Below are 17,175 nucleotides of genomic sequence, written 5' to 3'. Positions count from 1 at the left end.
GCCGTACCCCGCCCCCCCCCCCAAACCCCCCCGCCGTTGGCACGAGGTCGCGCAGCCGCCGCGGGAAGGACGGGCAGCTGCCAGCCAGCCATCTACAGGGATCGGATGCCACTGCAATACTTGATGAACCGCAAGGACGTTTCAGCAGCAGCAAATGGAAAACAAATTTCCATCCAAGACCTTTTGGTGTCCGTCATACCTTGGTCAGAAGGCAACACGGAGCCTGAGCCCCGACACGAGCGCGGCAAAGCAGGGGACGGCAGGCACACCGCAGCGGGACCGACGGCGGCCGCCAGCCACATCCAGCCCCACCGCGCTCCCAGGAACGCGACTGAGCCCCCGTGCGCTCCCCCCTCGCCAGGCAGCTTCCAGCCAGCTGGGGACAGAGCCGCCGTCCCACAGCGGGCAGCCAGGCAGAGCCCCACCGCCAGACCCACGGCAATGCTGCGGGAAGCCATCGAGACCCTCTGGGGGCTTTGATGCGTCGCCGCTTCCCCCCGGCGCACGGCGCGGACCCCCCTCCCCGCTCGCTACGGGCTGCCGTCCCGCTCCCGACGGCCGCGGCTCTTGCACCAAAACTGGAGGACGTACCAGAGAACCGACGCACGGCGCCAGCGTCTTACCCGGCGAGCACGGCGATCCCGTCGTGGTGCCTCTCCGGACTCACCATCAGCTCCCAGCCGCCGGCGTTGCCCACGGCCCTGGCAACCTCCTCGCTACCCCCCCGGGCCAGCATGACCTTCAGCGTTTCGACGGCACAGCTGGGGAGAGAAGCACGGCGGTTAGGTTAGGGCAGGCTGCCTGCCCTGCCTGCAGCCCTGCCTGCAGCCCTGCCTGCCTGGCAGGTTGCAGGGCGGCAGAGGAGGGAACTTCTTGCCCAGGGAGCGCTGGGACACGCGGGGAGCGTTCGGGTGCTTGAGGACGGGATGAGTTATGCGAGGGCTTTAGCTGGAGTGAGACGAGCCCATAACTCACGGCTACTTCCATTTACACCGTGACGTTTGCCGTTAAAGTGATCCAAGACAATAGACTGAAAAGTAAAGAAGTCCAGAACTACTTTAAGGAGGGGGTTTTTTTTGCATTAATATTTTATAGGTAGGGATTATTTTGCTGCAAGCACAGAGCAACATATGGGAAACATACATTATCCTGTCAAAACAAAACAAATATTAGCAATGGATAAATCTTAGCCTTCAATACAAGCAAGAGGAATGTAGTTACCACACACACAAAGAAAACATAATTTAGTAAGAGCGTCTTAACACAAAAGATCTTCCAGCTTGTGAGCTGGGTTCCTGCTATTTTGGCTTCTTGGAGGGAAGGGCCAAGCTGCAGTGACAAGGGACCGGTGCTTGGAGGGACCGTCCCCCCCAGTGAGCCCCAGGAGGCTGCGGGGGGGAACCCATGGGGCTGCGCCGCAGCCACGATCTCCAGCAGCTGCAGGAGCCCCAGAGAGCCCGGCTTGCCTTAACGAAGGACATCCCATCACACCTCTCGTGCGTCCCAAGTTGAGGCTAATGATGGAAAATAAACACTGACCCGCTGTACGCGTGGAAAACACACCCTGCCACGCCAGACCCGAGGCTTTCAGCAGCTTTGGGCTGCACTTGTCTCTATGTTTTACTGGGAGCCAGGGCTGGGGTTCCTCTGGGGGTGAGTGCCCGGGGGACCCACTCACGCAAGCAGAGCATTCTTAAGGGCCAAAGCTGAGCACCTGCCCACGGCAAAAACACAAAGAGCAGGAAAGCAGGAGAACGCAGGTTTGCTTTTCTGCAAAGCAGCGCTCAAAACAAGGTCTCTGCTGCATCCCCCATGAGCTCGAGCAGAAGCCGGCCGGTCCCACGCTGCTCTCGTACACGGGGCACACAGCGGCCGGTCGGGCTGTGAGGTTCCAGACCCGTGGGGCAGACGGTGCAGAAGCCTCGAGTCTGCCCTGCAAAGCCCACCCGGAGGGACCCACGGAGGAGCCATCGAGCTGGCTCCACTAGTGACGGCACACAGAGGAGCCGGACTGCAAACTCTTGCTGAGCTCAGCTCAGCTCTTCCGAAAAGCCCCGACTGGCAGAGAGTCCTTCGGCACGCTTTCAGTATCCCTGCACCATGAAGACTCCAGGACAACAAGGAATTAATTACTAATTAAAGAAAACCTCAGGCAGAAGTTTCCTTCCACCATCTGTCCACACCGATCTGCTGGTGTTTGTAACAGTCCTGGTTTTACTGTTTTGGAGTCCGGCCACACAGGTCTTTGGAGTTTTTCAACTGGTTTTCAGCTAGAGACAGCCCGAGCGCACGCAGCTCCCCCGAGCCGGCTGCAGTGCTTCCTTTCCGCGGGCTGTAGCCGAAATTGCTAAGTGACCCGCAAGCATCTCCATTTAGAGGGTCCTTCCCCAGAGCAAGTCTCCGACCTCGAATATCCCTTCCAGCAGCCCTGGAATAAAACCCAGGCTCCTTTTTCATTACGGCGGTCCGTTTCGAGGGGAGGTACGGCGTGCCGCTTCACGTACTCCTGCCCATTTGGAGCGGGAGACCCAGACATCTGCCAGCTCTGCCAGCCCAGCAGCGGGCAGCTCAGCTCCCCAGGGGCTGAGCACCAGCCTCCAGCCTCAGCCGGGGCAATCCGGACCTTTGGAGCGGCTCCGACGCAGCAGAGCTCTGCAGAGGCTCCAGCGCCGGTGCTCAGCAGATACACGGCCGTACCTCTGCCTACGGCGTGCCCATCCCCGTGGTCTCGCTCTCCCTAGGGCTGAAATCATCACCGCGCAGTGCCACAGCTCTGGGCACCTACCAGCTCTCAGTCTGTCCAGCCCCAGAAGATGGAGCCAGTCTCCCTGCCCCGAGACAGGGTCGACCTAATCCTGGTATCGTTGCCTGCTGCGTCTCCAGTCCTCTCAGCCCATTCCTGGGGTTCTCGCCCTTGCTGGCAGGGAGCCCCCCACTCCCAAAACCTAACCTGAATCTTTGGGTGCAACAGAGACCACCCCCCCACACAGCATCATGAGGACCACTACCATCTCTGCAGAGCAAGAAAACTCCTTAAGCCTCAAAACTCAAAGCTTGTGTACAGGTCAACCTGTAATTTAGTCCAAGAAAGACACAGTGGGATTTATTCTCTTGCAGCATAGGGAAACGGCAACAAAAAAGCCTCCTGGCAGATGCTCACGGACAACAGAGGCCAGCGAAGGCCAACAAACTTCCCACCAGCTCCTTGGTTGTGGACAAGGTCTGACAGGCAACGTCCCGGCACCGGCCGGTGCTCGCGGGCGGCTCCTCGGGAGGAACCGTTCCCAGCAAAGCCCCCGCACGCCGGCTGCGGGATTCCCACTCCACTCGAACCTCCCTGAGGTTTCGGCTCCCAGCCTGCAACTCCAGGCTCTCCTGCTCCATACCAAGAGCTAAAAAGCCTGAGGCAAGCGCAGCGGGATAAGCCCCTGTGCAACCAGAGGCTGCTCCTGCGAGACAGATGGTTAAAGCCGTTCATTCACAGGGTTTGCTTTTTCCACAGTGTCCTATAGACACTTCCTTCCTTTCCAACAAAAGCCCGTGTCTTCCAACCTCCCTTTCCTGCCAAGCTATCATATTCACCTTTACCATCTCTCTTTGGCATTTAAATATCATGAAGACTTAGAATTCAAAACGCGTACAGGAAATTACTTTGATATTGTAACCAGCTCCTGGGACGAGGCTGGAATTTCACATCCCACGTTTTTTCTGCGCGCCGGACAAAGACCGTTCCCCCTCCATCAATCAGCGATGACTTCACGGACGCCCGGCCACGGCTACCTGCCCGCGTCCATGTGGCAGGAGCAGAAACAGGGCTCGGAGCAGAACCACGTGCCATTCCCTGCCCCTCCGGACAAGTCCCCGGAGATTTCTGGCAGGAGCCAGCGTGATGCAGCCCCTCTCCCTGCTCCCCAAAAGCAGGCGACGTCACTGGGGACTCGCAGCTGCGACGCACAGCCAGGACGCGGCTGCTCCGTACCGACACCTGCGAGATCAGGCGGAGATCTGAGAAGCAGCACTACGAAACCCAACACAGCACGTGCATACCGGCCGCGTCTGGGGAGCGGCGAGGAAAGAGCCTTTTTCCCTTCTTGAGGACACAGATGCCACGTGTGTCCCACTGACCGCGGTCCCAAGGGAGTAAAGCGGAGCATCGCCAGCACACGCGCCTTCGGACTAGCCCTGGCAATGTCAGCCGTGGGCTCGGACCAGCGAGAAAGCCCCTCTGGCACAATCCTGCCCAGCTTCACCCAGCAAAGCCCAGGATCAAGCTGGCCGCCTCGATCGGCAGCAGCAGGAGGGAGCCAGCCTCCGGCAGAACTGCTGGAGAGGGGCCGGGGTGTTCCCCCATCCCACACCTGGGATGGGGGTGTTGAAGAGCTGCTGGTTCCGACCAATTTTCTGGCTGGCACATCGGGTTTTCTCGCAACCCTGACGGTTTGCTCTTGGGATCGCCTTGCTGCCGCGGGGAGCACCCAGAGAAGAGCCTGGGCCAGCGGCCGGGAGCCACGTGGGCTCATCCAGCCCCGGCCCCGCTCCACGGATGGAGCAGTGGTTCCGGCAACAGTTCAGCACGTTCTGGTTTGTGTCCCCAATGCTGTTTGGAGTCCAGACACTTTTTGGAGGAAGAGCAGTCGTTTCTGGCTCCTATACCTCCTTCCCTGGGAGGCAACCAGTTGCTTCGAGTTTCCTTCAGTACTCCCCATGTTATGGCACGGGGTCTGGCGGGGATCTGGCCGTGCCTCTCTTCCAGGAGTCGTTAAAGGGGAAGAGCATGACGAGAACAGACAGTTCTGGCTGCACGAGCCCAAAGCCACAGAGGCAGCGCGAGTGTCTGCTCCCGTCGGGGGGATCTGCACGAAGCCATCCCAAACCGCAGACGCCGCTGTGCAAAACGCCCCGAGGGGACGCAGCAAGTGCCACAAGCTCCGGGAGCGACACCGCCAGTGCCAGAACAGCCACGGGGCAACCCACGATCGGCCTTAACCAACCTGCTCCTCCGACAAGTCGGGTTCGTTTCGTTTTATTCTAACATGTGGTCTAAATAAAACACTAATCAGATAGCAGCCCTGCCATCCAGCATAACAACCTGTTTCCACTCATTACATCTCCCTGCTGGAGAAGTCACCCTCTGCGCGAGCAGCAGCTTTCCGAGATGAAGATGGGGCCCACCGCGGCACGGCGGCAGGCGGGGGGTATTGCTCGGTGCGCCCAACGCCGCCGTTCCAGTCGCTCCGCTCAGGGTAAGGAAACGGCCTTTCTTCACCGTTGGGATTTGACAAATGAACTGTCAAGTGATGCCAGAGCCCTTTTAGCTCGCTGCTGCTTTGTCTGGTGTCTTTGTGGGCTCCTCCAGGCTTTTTTCTTTTTTTTTTTCCCCTCCCCTAAGACTAAAAATAGCCTGTAAAAAACCCCAGTCTGGAAACCCGCAAGAGGATAAAACTGAAAATCAGGGCAGAGCTTCCTCCCCGCAGGCCAACCCAAGCTCCGGGGAAACCTTTAGACATTTTGCTGGTGGAGGGAGCGAGCAGGTGGCTGGCGAAGCAGCTCCAGAGAAGGGCTCCCTGCCCTCCGAACCCCAATAAGCCTGCCTGCACCTCCTGCCATTACTGCCTCAGGCACGGCTTTAACCCCAACATCCCCATAAATTTAAAGTGCTTTAAAGCAAACGCAGGTACCGCTCATCACCTGGACTGTTTGCTGCTGGACGAGGGCACCTGCGGTCACACCGCCAGGGCTGCGGAGAGGCGGGAGAGCCCTGCGGCTCTGCCTTCACGGCGTCCCACCTCTCCCAGCACAGCGGCTCCGTTGGAAACATCCAGGAGCTGATGATGCTCAGCGAGCAGGCTCGGAGCGACACGGAACGAGAGCCTGCGCAGGACGCGGGCCTTGGGCGGGATGTGGACCCCGCGCACCCAGACCTGGTGGTCTCCTCTTCTTCTGCGCCAGGGGAAAGCCTCACTTGCAGAGGCCCTTTCAGCATCCTCACTTTCTAAAGATGACGGACACGCAGGGCCGACGCAGGTACTGCTCCGCACCAGCAAACACCCTTCGGTGTTTGAACCGGGCTGTTTGGCTCAAGCAGAGGATTATTTAGCAGCCGCCGTGACTCTCACCTGGGTTCAGCAATTGGCCCTTTGGGGTTTCAGGGCTTCTCGCGACAGAGAAAGCATTTTTACAACAACAGAGCCAGCCCCAGGGAGAGGCTGGGACCAGAACCCACTTTTTAAAAAGCTGCTGATCGCACCCTGCCTGGCCAGGCAGCACGGAGGCTGCTAGCATCCCAGGTGGGCAGCGTTATCACCCCACCGCCTGCCCGGTGCATCGCCACTCGAGGCAGCTATTTGAAGGCATTCACCGCAGCTGGGCGGGAGGAGCAGAGGGGCTGGAGAGCATCTGCTGGGGACCCGAGCCCTCCCTCGCGGCTCCCCGGGACTCCTCAGCGGCAGCAAGGGACACCACGGGCTGAAAGCACTGAAGGAGGACAAGCCAGAGCCGGTGGCTCGGCACTGGGGGAAGACGGCATCGTGGCCCGGTTCTGATCGCTCAACGGGCAGCAAAACCGAGACACGCTGCAGCCCTCGATGTGACGAAGCCAAAAAGTTTGCTCTTTCCAGCTTCCCCTCCTCATCCTTCAGGGAAGCGGAGCCATCCTCCCTCCCCAAGAAATGCTCATCCGCCTCCGACGTGCCCAGCGAGCCCCGGGGGGGCCCTGCCGAGACCTGCTCCCGAAAGCCAGCGGGGCTTTTTTTGGGAGGCTGCAGCGGTAACCCAATCCGGCAGGGCTCTGGCACTGTGGCTGCCCGAGCTCTGAAAAGCACATCTTTCACTGCGTCTGCAGAGGCGGCTGATTTAATGCTTCCCAATTTAGAGATTGTGTTCTGCAGAAGAAAACACACCAAAGAAAAAAACACAACAAACCCCAAACCCCAGAGCCCAAACCGCACCAGAGGTCAGGCCATCATACCTAAGGCGTTATGGCCCGGGTGTTATTACCCAGCCCTCCGCTTACAGACGCAGCACACGCTATTGTGTTTGCACAAACAAAAAATGAGTTCCACATGGCAGACAGGCACGTTCCCTCCGCGCCGGCCGCCCAGCGCCCCGGCTCTGCCGTACCTGCAGGGATGAAGGCTCCGGGGGGCCGGGCCGTGGCTGCTGCTCCTCCTCTCCCTGCTCTGCAGGTTCTTCGGTAGCTGAACACCCACGGTGCAGCTGACGCGCAGCAGGAGAGTCACAAACAACGGCGGGTAGAGTCCCAGCACTGCTGCCCCAGACTCCGGAGCAGACATGATCTCATACAAAGCACATGTGGCCTGGAGAGAGAGCGAAGCGCGCGGGAGAAAAGGATTAGGAAGGGATCTCCCACACCACGCTGATATCTTGTTAGTAAATAAGCCAGCGAGGCAGCGAGAGGGTTTTTGCTCCTTCCTGCAACGCCGAGCCTAACAAAGCATCGGCGTCTACCCCCAGCATAACCTCTCCGCATCCCACACGCGGCTCCGACGGAGCTACAGCTGCTGTTAAAAGCGCTGCTCGTCGGGAAAGCGGGGTGTTTCCAGCTGGGGGAGGTTTGAAGTCTGTACCTGGGGAAGGAGAGCAGATCCAAAGAGCTCAGGTTTTATGGGCAGGAAGACAACGCACACGCAGAGCCCTTCGCAGAGCCCTATTCCGGCCAATTTAAAAAGCCGTAATTACACGGCACAATATAGAGGGGTGTTAAAAACAGAGCGGGGAGGGGAGGAGGGTTTGCTTTCAGTGCGGCTGATTCTGTACCATCTGCATTTGGTCCTTCAGAGGAGGAGGAAATTTTCACAGCTGCTTTACTGCTTAGAAAGCTGCCAAGCTGGGTTTATTTTTTCTGAAGGGATAAAATGCAAAGTGGTCTCCCTCGAGGATGGACACCTGAGAGGCTTTTTACGAGCCGGTGGATTAGCTCTAATAGGCATTACACAGCGATGCGTTATTTCCAGAGTCCACGCCTGGCACAAACCCCCGAGCCAAGGAAATGAAAAAAGCGTTCCAGGTGTCGGTGTGGGGAACGCCATCCTCCACGGGGGTGGGAACGGGGCAGGACCGGCCGCGGGACACTTACGGCCAGGGGTAGAGGGGTTGCGATGCGTTCGGATCCGCTGCCCAGCAAGAAGCACTTGCTCTCCTTGTACGGGACGTCCCGGTTCACCTTCTCCAGCAGCTGCTCCAGGATCTGCGAGGTGAGGGTGGGCTCGGTGGCCAGGGACCTCCACATGGTGCACGTGTGGCTAGAGGAGAGGAGGGAGGGGAACGCGGCTTCGGCACCGGCTGCCGTCGTTAACTCACCCTCCCCGGTTTGAGCAGTGGCAAGCGTCAGCCCCCTCCCCGCGCCAAGGAACACGTGGGTCACGTCACCCACCACACAGAAACGCGGGCGAGGAGCGTGTCGCCGCCGGACGGGAGCCACCCGGCTCACCAGCAAAGCCGGCCCGGAGAGCGGGACCCTGCAACGACGGCAAGCCCCGGCGGGAGAGCCGTCCTGGGTGGCTGACGGGACCTGCGTGCAGGGGAAGGCTCGGCGGCTGCGATCCTCACCCGGCGGCTGCTCTCGGACAACACCCAAAGCCACCCACAACCCCAAAACCCCATGGGGTTCCCCCGATACCAGCAGCCAGAGAGCTCCTGCCTTGCCCCATGCAGTTCACGAGCCTGCCGGCCGGTCGTGACAATAACAGAGGAGCGGTAATGGTGCAAGGAGGAGGATAACACCTGCTCAAGGCTCAGCCCGGGGCCGGCGACAAGACGGTCGGCAGCTTTGGGGTAGGTGGTCTGCTCCGTAAAGCAGGACCGAGCACCCCAGCCGCGCTCAGCTCTCCGGGGCCAGCTTTGCTAGTTGGCGCTGCCGGCGCCTCTAAGCCCACCAAGCCCCCCGAAAGGCAGCTCCAGCAGCGAGCGGCCGTGCTGATCCTCGAGCGCGCAAAGGAAATTCCAGCAGGGTCTGATTACTGGGGTAAGGAGCCAAAAGATTATCTGCAGCTTAGGCGAAAGCTGCTCCGAAGCCCAGGCACCGCGAGAGCACGTGCGGGAGCCGGGCCACCGTGGCAGCGCAGGGCAGGACCTGTCAAAGGGCAGCGAGCTTCCCAGCAGGCTGGACACCACCACGCTCTTGTGCTGGGAGGCCAGGATGTAAACCGTCTGCTGGGCGGCCTTTCGGACGTGCTCCTCGTCCACCTCCTCCAGCTTGCTGTGGATGATGCTCATGATGTCGGGCACCTGAGGGAAGAGGAGGACGGTGGCATCCCGCTGCGGGCCAGGACACGCCGAGCACTTGGGGTCACCGTCAGATGCTCCCTGCAGCCAGGGCACGCGTGTCCCTTCCCCTCGATCGCAGCCCAGGCGGGGAACGGGACTTCAGGAGACAACACGGGTGGGCAGACCGTCAGGCAGGGCAGTTTATCTTCCCGGCCGAACCACGCGCAGAACCACAGACCTCTGTGGAAGTCACGGATCCCTCCCCACCCTGCCACCCAGGAGACGGAGGAGGCTGCAGAGAGTATTCCCAGGGGAAAAGGGAGCCAGCAAGGACACCCTCCACCCCGGAGGCACGGCCTCCTGGCAAGGCACTCGCGCTAAGCCCCAGCCTCGACGCGGGTGCAGCGAGAGGAGCTCAGCAAGCGAGTTCCTAAGAGGAACTCGAGCTGAACGCAGGGAGACACCTCGGCACTCACTACAAGCTGTAAAACGCACGTTAAGACAAATAGGAAGTTCATGTGCAGACCAGGCCTGGCAGCAAATTCCCGAGATTAAGTGCAGAGCAGCCGAGCGCTCCGTCCCCAGCTGCGCTCGGGTCTGCCCCACAGACTCCAGGGCTTAGCATCAGTTCAGATTTCAGGATCTGGGCTGGACTGGATCTGACCAAAAGGTGAGTCATGTAAGCTGGAGCAATCCCATGTAGGAGAGAGGCTAATAGGTAGCGAGCAGGACTTTAGCAGAAGCTCTAGCGCAAAAGAAAGCCCAAGGAGTAGCTGGAGACCTGGTGTTTCCAATTACTGTGAGAGAAAGGGGGAGCTTAGCCCTAAAGGTAGTGGATTAGACAAAAAAGCCTTCTGTGTCCAGCACCTCTAAGCCCTGCAAGCATTCAGACTGGTTTCCCAGCCAGGAACCCTGGGCTCCCCCAGAGCTTGCAAAGGTTTCACAGGGAGCCCGAGCCCTTCTGGTAAAGTGAGCTTCTCTGAACTCCTCAACCCGAGCGAGAGCCAGACCGGAGCCGGCCTCGCCAGCAGCCGCCGCCTCCTACCACACAGCAGCCTTCCCCGACCGCGAGGACGGAGGAGGAGAGCGTGAGCACGCGTGCCCACGGGAAACGAGGAAGGTCGGGGCGACAGCCCCCGAAAGCTTTGGGGCCAGTGTTCCCCTGGCCAGAAATGCAACAACAGCAGCTGATACAGACAGGGGTTAAATGGCTCCCTTCTTCCGTCAGGGCTGGACCCCTCCCTGTGCTGGGCATCACGCTCTGGTCAAGGGCTGGTCCCTTACTGGTGCATCCCTGCCCGTACCAGAGAAGCCCACCAAGCCCAGCAAACCAGTTGCTGGAGCTGCAAGTGGGAAGTTACCAGGCGACGCACGTGCGAAGAACGGGAGGCAGCGCAACCCGGCTGGAGCTGCCTCTCCAGGGCTGCACCACGGAGGCTGGAGCTGCCTCTCCAGGGCTGCGTTTGGACCACGGAGGCAGCGCCGAGGCCAAGCAGCGGCAGCTTACCTTCTCCTGCAAGACACCTCCGCGCTCCTTGAGGAGGGAGTTGATCATGACGGTGGCTGCTCGGGAACAGTTCTTATCGGGGTCCGCCAGCCCCTCGAACATGGCGAGCAGGAGGCTCATCAGCTGGTCCGGAGGGACGCGCTTCCCAATCACCTAGGCAGAGGGCAAGCAGAGTTAAGCAACGGGGTTTTGTCACTCTCTGAAGCAAGCGGTCCCTTCGACAACACCGGACAAAGGGGCCCCTGCGCAGCTTCCCCGGCTGCAGGCAGCAGGACAGCCGTTCCTCGGCTCGGTGCCCTGCTGGAGCATCAGCCAGGACCCCAAATCGGCAGTAACGGAGGGGAGCAAGGGCCAGACTACAGCCCCGAAGGAGGCAAGAGGCCGCCTGCCCCATGCTGTTGGCCAGCATGGCCAGATAACCTGGGACTCTCTTGGGATGGGTTGGGACAGCACAGCCAAGCCCTTAACTCCACTCTGGCCACCCCCCAACCACTGGGAGGATGCTCCCCCAGGTCTCATCACGCTCTCCAGACCTGACGGTGGAATAAGCTGCTCAGTAGAGAAGTTACTAGGTGGAAGTTCACTGGAGTGACAACATTTGAGGAACGGCAGCTTTTCCAGGACAAAAAGGTACTACCAGCTTCTCTACAGCTACAAGTCCTTCTGGAGCAATGCTTGCAGAGCTCTCAGCATAGAAAATGGCCATCAAGGAGGAGTTCATCCATGCAGCTCGCTCTCGAGTCACCCTCACCCCATCCCTCACCACCAGACCCCAGATGCTGTCCACCTCACTCAAAACACAGTGGTTTGGGAGCCACATCTGGACCCTTTTGGGTATAAAGTTGCACTGAACCACTTTACCAACACCGCTGCCATACTGGGAGGTGGCCAGGAGCCCAGCAGCTGCAGCTCCTGAGCCAAGCACCCCATGCTCCACAGGAGAGCACAGCCAGCGATGGGGCCTCGAGGGCTTCCTTCAGCCAGCAGCTTCCATTGAGGAGCACGACCTACCAAAGTGCCCTCCATGGAGCGTGCTGGGGCCCCAGGCAGGTCCCACAGGGCTGAGCTAGACCACCTCCGCCTTAGCTTTTAGATGACATGGACAGGAACTATTTGCATCATCTACAGCAAAGTAAGTTTTCGACCCCAGCGCTGGGAGCGTTGATGGCTGAAGAGTTCAGGCTACCCGTCAAGACCCCCGAACGGATGCACTAAGCTACAGCACAGCCAGGCACGAGTCCCTGCCGACATCCACCGTGCCCCCTGAGAGTGCACAGATGTCCTCGTTGGGGGCCTCATGTCCAAAGAGGGGACCAGCAGCTTCCCAAGGGGGGTGAGATGCTCTGAGCATCCCCTGGCCAGGCCAGAAGAACTCTCCAGCTGGAGGAGAGGAGAAGACCGCAGCGGTTTGTTTCCTGGTGCAAGACTGGGGCTCCCCAGCAGCGTCCAGACCGCGTGGCTGGTCAGAACGGATGAGGCATCAAGTCCTCCGCAACTCCCGCTCCACCACCCTGCGAAGACCAGCGCCGTGCTGGATTTGCCCTCCACCTTACCATGGCAATGTTGTTGCAGGTATGGAAGAGAACGGTGAAGTCGGGCTCCTCCAGGCCTTTCTTCAGAGCTTTCAGCCCCTCCACCATCTCATCTCGGTGATCCCGGGCGAAACCTGGATCCAGAGGGAGCATTCAGCGAACAGCATTCCTCGTGTTTTACGCCCGCATGCTGCAGAGAGCTGGGTTTCACTCGGGAGCTGGCCCAGCTTTCAGGAAGGAGCCAAGAAACCAAAGCTGCTGCCAAGGGCCAGAAGCGCTTGCCCTGCAAGGAGCCACACCGCTCTGGAGAGCAGGACCCAGAAAGTCCTCTCCTGGCGCTGCAGGGGCTTCGCTTCTCTCGATGCCTCCGCTCAGGCCATCTGAAGTGGAGGACTGACCTCTCCCGGAGAGAGGGAGAACGCCAGGCTGGAAGGCAGGCTCAGAAACCCGCTCGCCTGCACTCCAGCATCGGAGAGAGCCCTTAAAACTCTCCCGTGATGTTCCCCACCAGCCCCACTTCTGCAGCAAACCGCGCTTGCGGCTTTACTCCTTCGGGATCACGTACGTGGAGGGATGGGACGTGCACCCCCTCTGCCCAGCTGCGGAGACGAAGGCTCCTGCTGCCTTCTTGGCACCCACCAAGACCACCCTCCGCCGCCCGCGCGCCCACCTTCGTAGCACAGCTGGATGTAGAGCAGGCAGTAGACGCAGTCGACGGCGTGCTGGCGAACGCTGGCCAGGGAGTCCGAGCAGCGCGGGGAGAAGAGCGCGATCAGGACGCCGAGGTTGTAGAAGGGGATGACGGTCTGCGGGGATGACGAACACAGGCGACGCTAGCGAGGAGAGCACGGCGTTTCCCTACCGCCGCGAAGACCCCTTCACACCCCCCCATAGGGAGGGACGTACACACGAGCCCCAGCAAGGCTGACGGCAGCAGCGAGAAAGACGTTCGAGCTCTGCCTTTACTTACGCTGACGTTCAGCTTGCTCAGGTAGAAGTCCAGCAAGGCTGCGCTGACCTCCACGGCTCGCTGCCGCTCGTGTTCCTTGTTCGACTTGATCCAGGGGCCCAAATGCTACAGGGGAAGAGCAGCAGAAAGGAGAGCAGAAGCTCGGCTGCTTTGCCACGGCATCCTTCAGCCCAGCGACCCGTGGCGCACGCGTGGGCTGCGGGAACCGCATCCCTGACCCCACCAGTTTACCCTGGCTCATCTGCAGGACAACACTGGGTCTCTGCCTCCCGGTGAGGCTGCGTGTGCGTGTGTGTGTCCCCCACTAACAGAGACCTCCTCATCAGCCACGTGCTGACCACCCTTCTTGGGCACCAGCGGGCATCCCCAAAGGGGCAATTGCATGCGTCCTCCCCTAGAGACCCTGCCCCGACCAGGCAGCCCGAGCACCACACCAGAGCAGCCGTGCTGCACGTCCAGCATCTGCAGGAGGGGAACTAGGGTCACACCGGACCTCACGTCACACGGAGAAGTGAGGACCGGTCTCGCTAAGTCTTCCTCTGGGTCCAAAGCTGTCTCTGCCTCGTGACCTCTGGTCAGCAGGCAGGCACCTCTGTTTCCCTGCTTCTTCCTCCATCAAAGCCAGGCTGCACCTACCGCAAACATGTCCTGCAGCCCATGGGGGGTCAAGTTCCTCTGCAGGAGTCTCTTCAGCAGGTCTTTAAGGGCACTGATGGTGTCACCATACAGCATCTAAGGAGGAAAGACTGATCACAGACTATGCAAGCACTGCATCTCATCCCAGAGAGCCAGCCCAGGCAGGCAAGGAGGAAGAGATCTCTCTCTGCACCTATTCTCAGTCTGTAGGACTCTCCTGGGTGTTGGGTGCCAAGATACAGTCACCTCCAGCTTAGTAGGAAAAGGCAGCAGCAGAGACTGAAACCCAGTTTGCAAAATCCACCTTCACTGGAAGCGCTGGACACATGGCAGGAGTCAGCACAGAGGTGGCTGTGATCTGTGCCGAGTGCCAGCAGCTAGCCAGAGCCGAGAACACTAGCACAGATGCTTCAGTGGAGGCTTTCCAGAAGGGAATTTGGTCCTTCTCCCATTTGGGGGTAAATTCCAGCAAGCCCAGTCTGAATGAGCCCTTTGAAGATGCTTACGGTTTCCTTCCAGGACTTATTTGGGGATAAACTCCAAAAAATAAAAACTACAAAGCTTTGTAGGATGGAAGGGAAGGAGAAAAAGATTATTAACTTAAACTTTTAGGCCAGATGCCTGCAAACACTAGCTGGGGACAGTCAGAGCCCCAGGCTCCTGCTCTGCAGCTCACCTTGAAGGAGCCGCAGCAGCGGCAGGCGATACGGTGGAGCACAGGGCTGCTCTGCAGCCACCCAGCAGCTGCAACAACTTCATTAGCAGCATGTTATTTTCATTCATTAAGCACTCAACCACAACTGAGAAGCAGCTGCAGCCTTTCAAAAGCTAGTTATGTAAAGGCCCCTTCTACCCTGCAGGGTTTCCAGGATCATTTGATTTTTTCCCTCGAGGGAGTTCATGCTCTTATTAGCAGCATTTGGACTTGCTGATAAGCTCATATTTTCTCACTTGCTATCAGCGCACAGAAGGGCCAGGCCTTTTCAAGAGATAAGTGAGCAGAGGAAACAGTGCAGCTTGCTTCCCCCAAGGTGCCCAGCTGAATTGAAAACAGGCCTTTCCCACGGCTGATCTGCTGCCAGGGAGATGCTGGGGCCACAGGACCCGACGGCTCACGGGACTGTGAAAAGGCATCTGCGCGCTGCCCCGAAACCAACGTCCCGGCGCAGCCGTGACCGCAGCTCCCACGCCGCGGAACAAAGCCGTACCACCCTGCCGGGTCGCGAGCGACCCGATGTTAGCTCCGCGTCGGCTTTGTGCTGCCAGCGCTAGCTCCAGGCAGGCAGGCAGGCATCCGAGCAGCACAGGCAACTCCTTGCCTGCCTCAAGCCTGCTGGCGCTGGATACCGCACCTCCTTGTGTAAGGCATTGCCTCCGTTCTCCTCTCTCTCCTTCACCAGTTCCAGTGGTGGAAGGGCAAGCACGCTAGCGAGGCAGGTATCAATCAGCTCTGTCCTGTCGGGGTCGCTGAGGTGGGGCTCCAGGATGCTGATCCCAGGTTAAGGAAGCAACACAGATGCATGGAGCGCTACGGGAGTGCCCTTCACCTGAGTAAGCAGGGAACAAGGATTTTAAAATGCATTCCTGCTGACTTGACTCTACACTCAGTGGCACCGGCTTTAATCGGAAGCAGGCAGAGCGTTCCCAGTATCTGTGTCAGGAGCAGTGACGCGCTGAGTATTTTTAACTGGAGCTCAGAAGTCATCTTTGTGTAATTGAGAGTGCCGTGCCCTTGGCTCTGGTTTGTACGAAGAACGCTTACTGCAGAGTCCAACTAAAACTGAGCCCGAGAGCGCTGGGGGAAGCTAGCCGGCAGCCAGACCGTCCAGTTCCACTGTGTCTAGCACAGCTCTATTAACGTGCCCACCGAGGGAGAGCACCTCGGCTCTGCCGTCAGACCCGCAGGGCAAACCGGGGAGCGGGGTCAGGCTCTGCGGGCACAGCAGCTCCAGTGAGCGCTGCCCTGCAAGCGGCATTCCCGCAGGGATGGGCGCGGAGGAAGGATACACCAGGTAAGTGCAGGTGATCATTGCCCGCTGGCGAACCGGCGTCCGCATCGTCTCCAGCGGTTCTGCTTTTATGAACTCCTGGAAAGCAGAACAAGGTGATGGTTACGGTCACATCCACCTCCATCCCACTACGGGCATAGGAAGCTGCCTGGAAGCCCAGCCTCCCCAAGACAGCGAGCCAGGAGCCACGCCACATTAGCCCAACGCCCCAAATGCTGCACAACAGCCCCACGCCTTGGGCAACGGAGATGCAGCACCATCGCTCACTGCAAGTCTGCTTTCGCTCGCAGCAAGCCATCCTCCCACCGCTCAGCTCCCTGCTGGGACCTTCCCTCTCTCGAAGGGCAGGCAGAGCCCGCGCTGCAGGTCCGTGGAGGACAGCAGTACCCTGCCACAGCAGAGCCCGGCAGACACGTGGGGACGGGGTCTCAGCAGGGCAAACGCATACCTGCCCTTCCCACAAGGTACCCAGGCCACAGCTCCAGCTACGCCTGCGCTTAACCCTCAGCAACGTGGGTCGGGAACCTCCCCCGGTGTCCTCTAGACCAGCCCCAAGCCAGGCCACCCTCCAGGGCTTGCTCTTACCACCATCTGGGCCACAAGCTCAGCTTTGCGGGAGAAGATGAAGTCCCCGCACTTGACGCCTTTGTAGATGGCTTGGCTGATCATGCAGATGCTCCGGATGAGGCACAGCTTCAGGGTCAGGTCCTGAGAGCAGAACCCAGGGCGAGAAGTGAAGACCAGGCTTACCACACAACCGTAACTCATCATCCCACCCAGCACTGGTGTCCCTCCAAGAAAACTGGTGCTCAGGCTCAGCACAACAGCTTGGTCTGCGCTCTTAGTAGCGTGTGGGCTCAGCTCTCTGCTCTTTATCCACGTTACAGGGTCTCTGGTGACCGGGGAGCAGAAGGACACCCTGTCCCCAGTGTCACAGGCTAGCTGGGCACCAGCAGCTCCCTGGTCTCCCTCCTCCCCGCCGAGGCAGCACCCTGAGCACACAGATGCTCAAGGCAACTCCAGAAGTTGCCAGGAGCTCTTCTTCCTACACAGCTTGGGGTCTAGGACAGCCAACACAGGGTTGAGAGAAAGCACCCCAATTAAAAGCGCTCCCCTCATCCCAGGCGATGCCCTCAGAAGGGCAAGGAGCCGGGGAGGGTTTGAGCGAGAAGGTCCCCGGCTCAGGGGCCAGAGATGCTCTGCAGAAGCTGTTAGTGCCAGCGGGAGCCCAGAAGGAAAATGCATTAGTGGAGTCTGGAGAAGGAGTCCTTGGCCTGACAGTTCAACTTGACAAAT

The 17,175-nt window shown here is 59.6% G+C and overlaps 1 protein-coding gene across 3 annotated transcripts in view; it reads right to left on the bottom strand.

Annotated features, from left to right (window-relative positions):
• Nucleotides 1–17,175, bottom strand: part of MROH1 (maestro heat-like repeat family member 1) — a 54,349-nt gene that overhangs the window by 9,701 nt on the left and 27,473 nt on the right. For all 3 annotated transcript variants that reach the window (XM_010566800.1, XM_010566801.1, XM_010566802.1), the window contains 12 exons: nucleotides 16,465–16,587; nucleotides 15,878–15,957; nucleotides 15,223–15,358; nucleotides 13,871–13,966; nucleotides 13,235–13,339; nucleotides 12,935–13,070; nucleotides 12,286–12,398; nucleotides 10,733–10,885; nucleotides 9,092–9,246; nucleotides 8,096–8,261; nucleotides 7,120–7,316; nucleotides 624–761 (listed from right to left, as the gene is read on the bottom strand). In XM_010566800.1, coding sequence (XP_010565102.1) covers nucleotides 624–761; nucleotides 7,120–7,316; nucleotides 8,096–8,261; nucleotides 9,092–9,246; nucleotides 10,733–10,885; nucleotides 12,286–12,398; nucleotides 12,935–13,070; nucleotides 13,235–13,339; nucleotides 13,871–13,966; nucleotides 15,223–15,358; nucleotides 15,878–15,957; nucleotides 16,465–16,587 — 1,598 coding nt within the window. The remainder of the gene's footprint in view (nucleotides 1–623; nucleotides 762–7,119; nucleotides 7,317–8,095; nucleotides 8,262–9,091; nucleotides 9,247–10,732; nucleotides 10,886–12,285; nucleotides 12,399–12,934; nucleotides 13,071–13,234; nucleotides 13,340–13,870; nucleotides 13,967–15,222; nucleotides 15,359–15,877; nucleotides 15,958–16,464; nucleotides 16,588–17,175) is intronic.

This window comes from Haliaeetus leucocephalus, unplaced genomic scaffold, assembly GCF_000737465.1.
Source record: "Haliaeetus leucocephalus isolate CR32 unplaced genomic scaffold, Haliaeetus_leucocephalus-4.0 Scaffold218, whole genome shotgun sequence".
Lineage (NCBI taxonomy): Eukaryota > Metazoa > Chordata > Aves > Accipitriformes > Accipitridae > Haliaeetus > Haliaeetus leucocephalus.
This window is presented reverse-complemented; position numbering and strand designations above follow the sequence as displayed.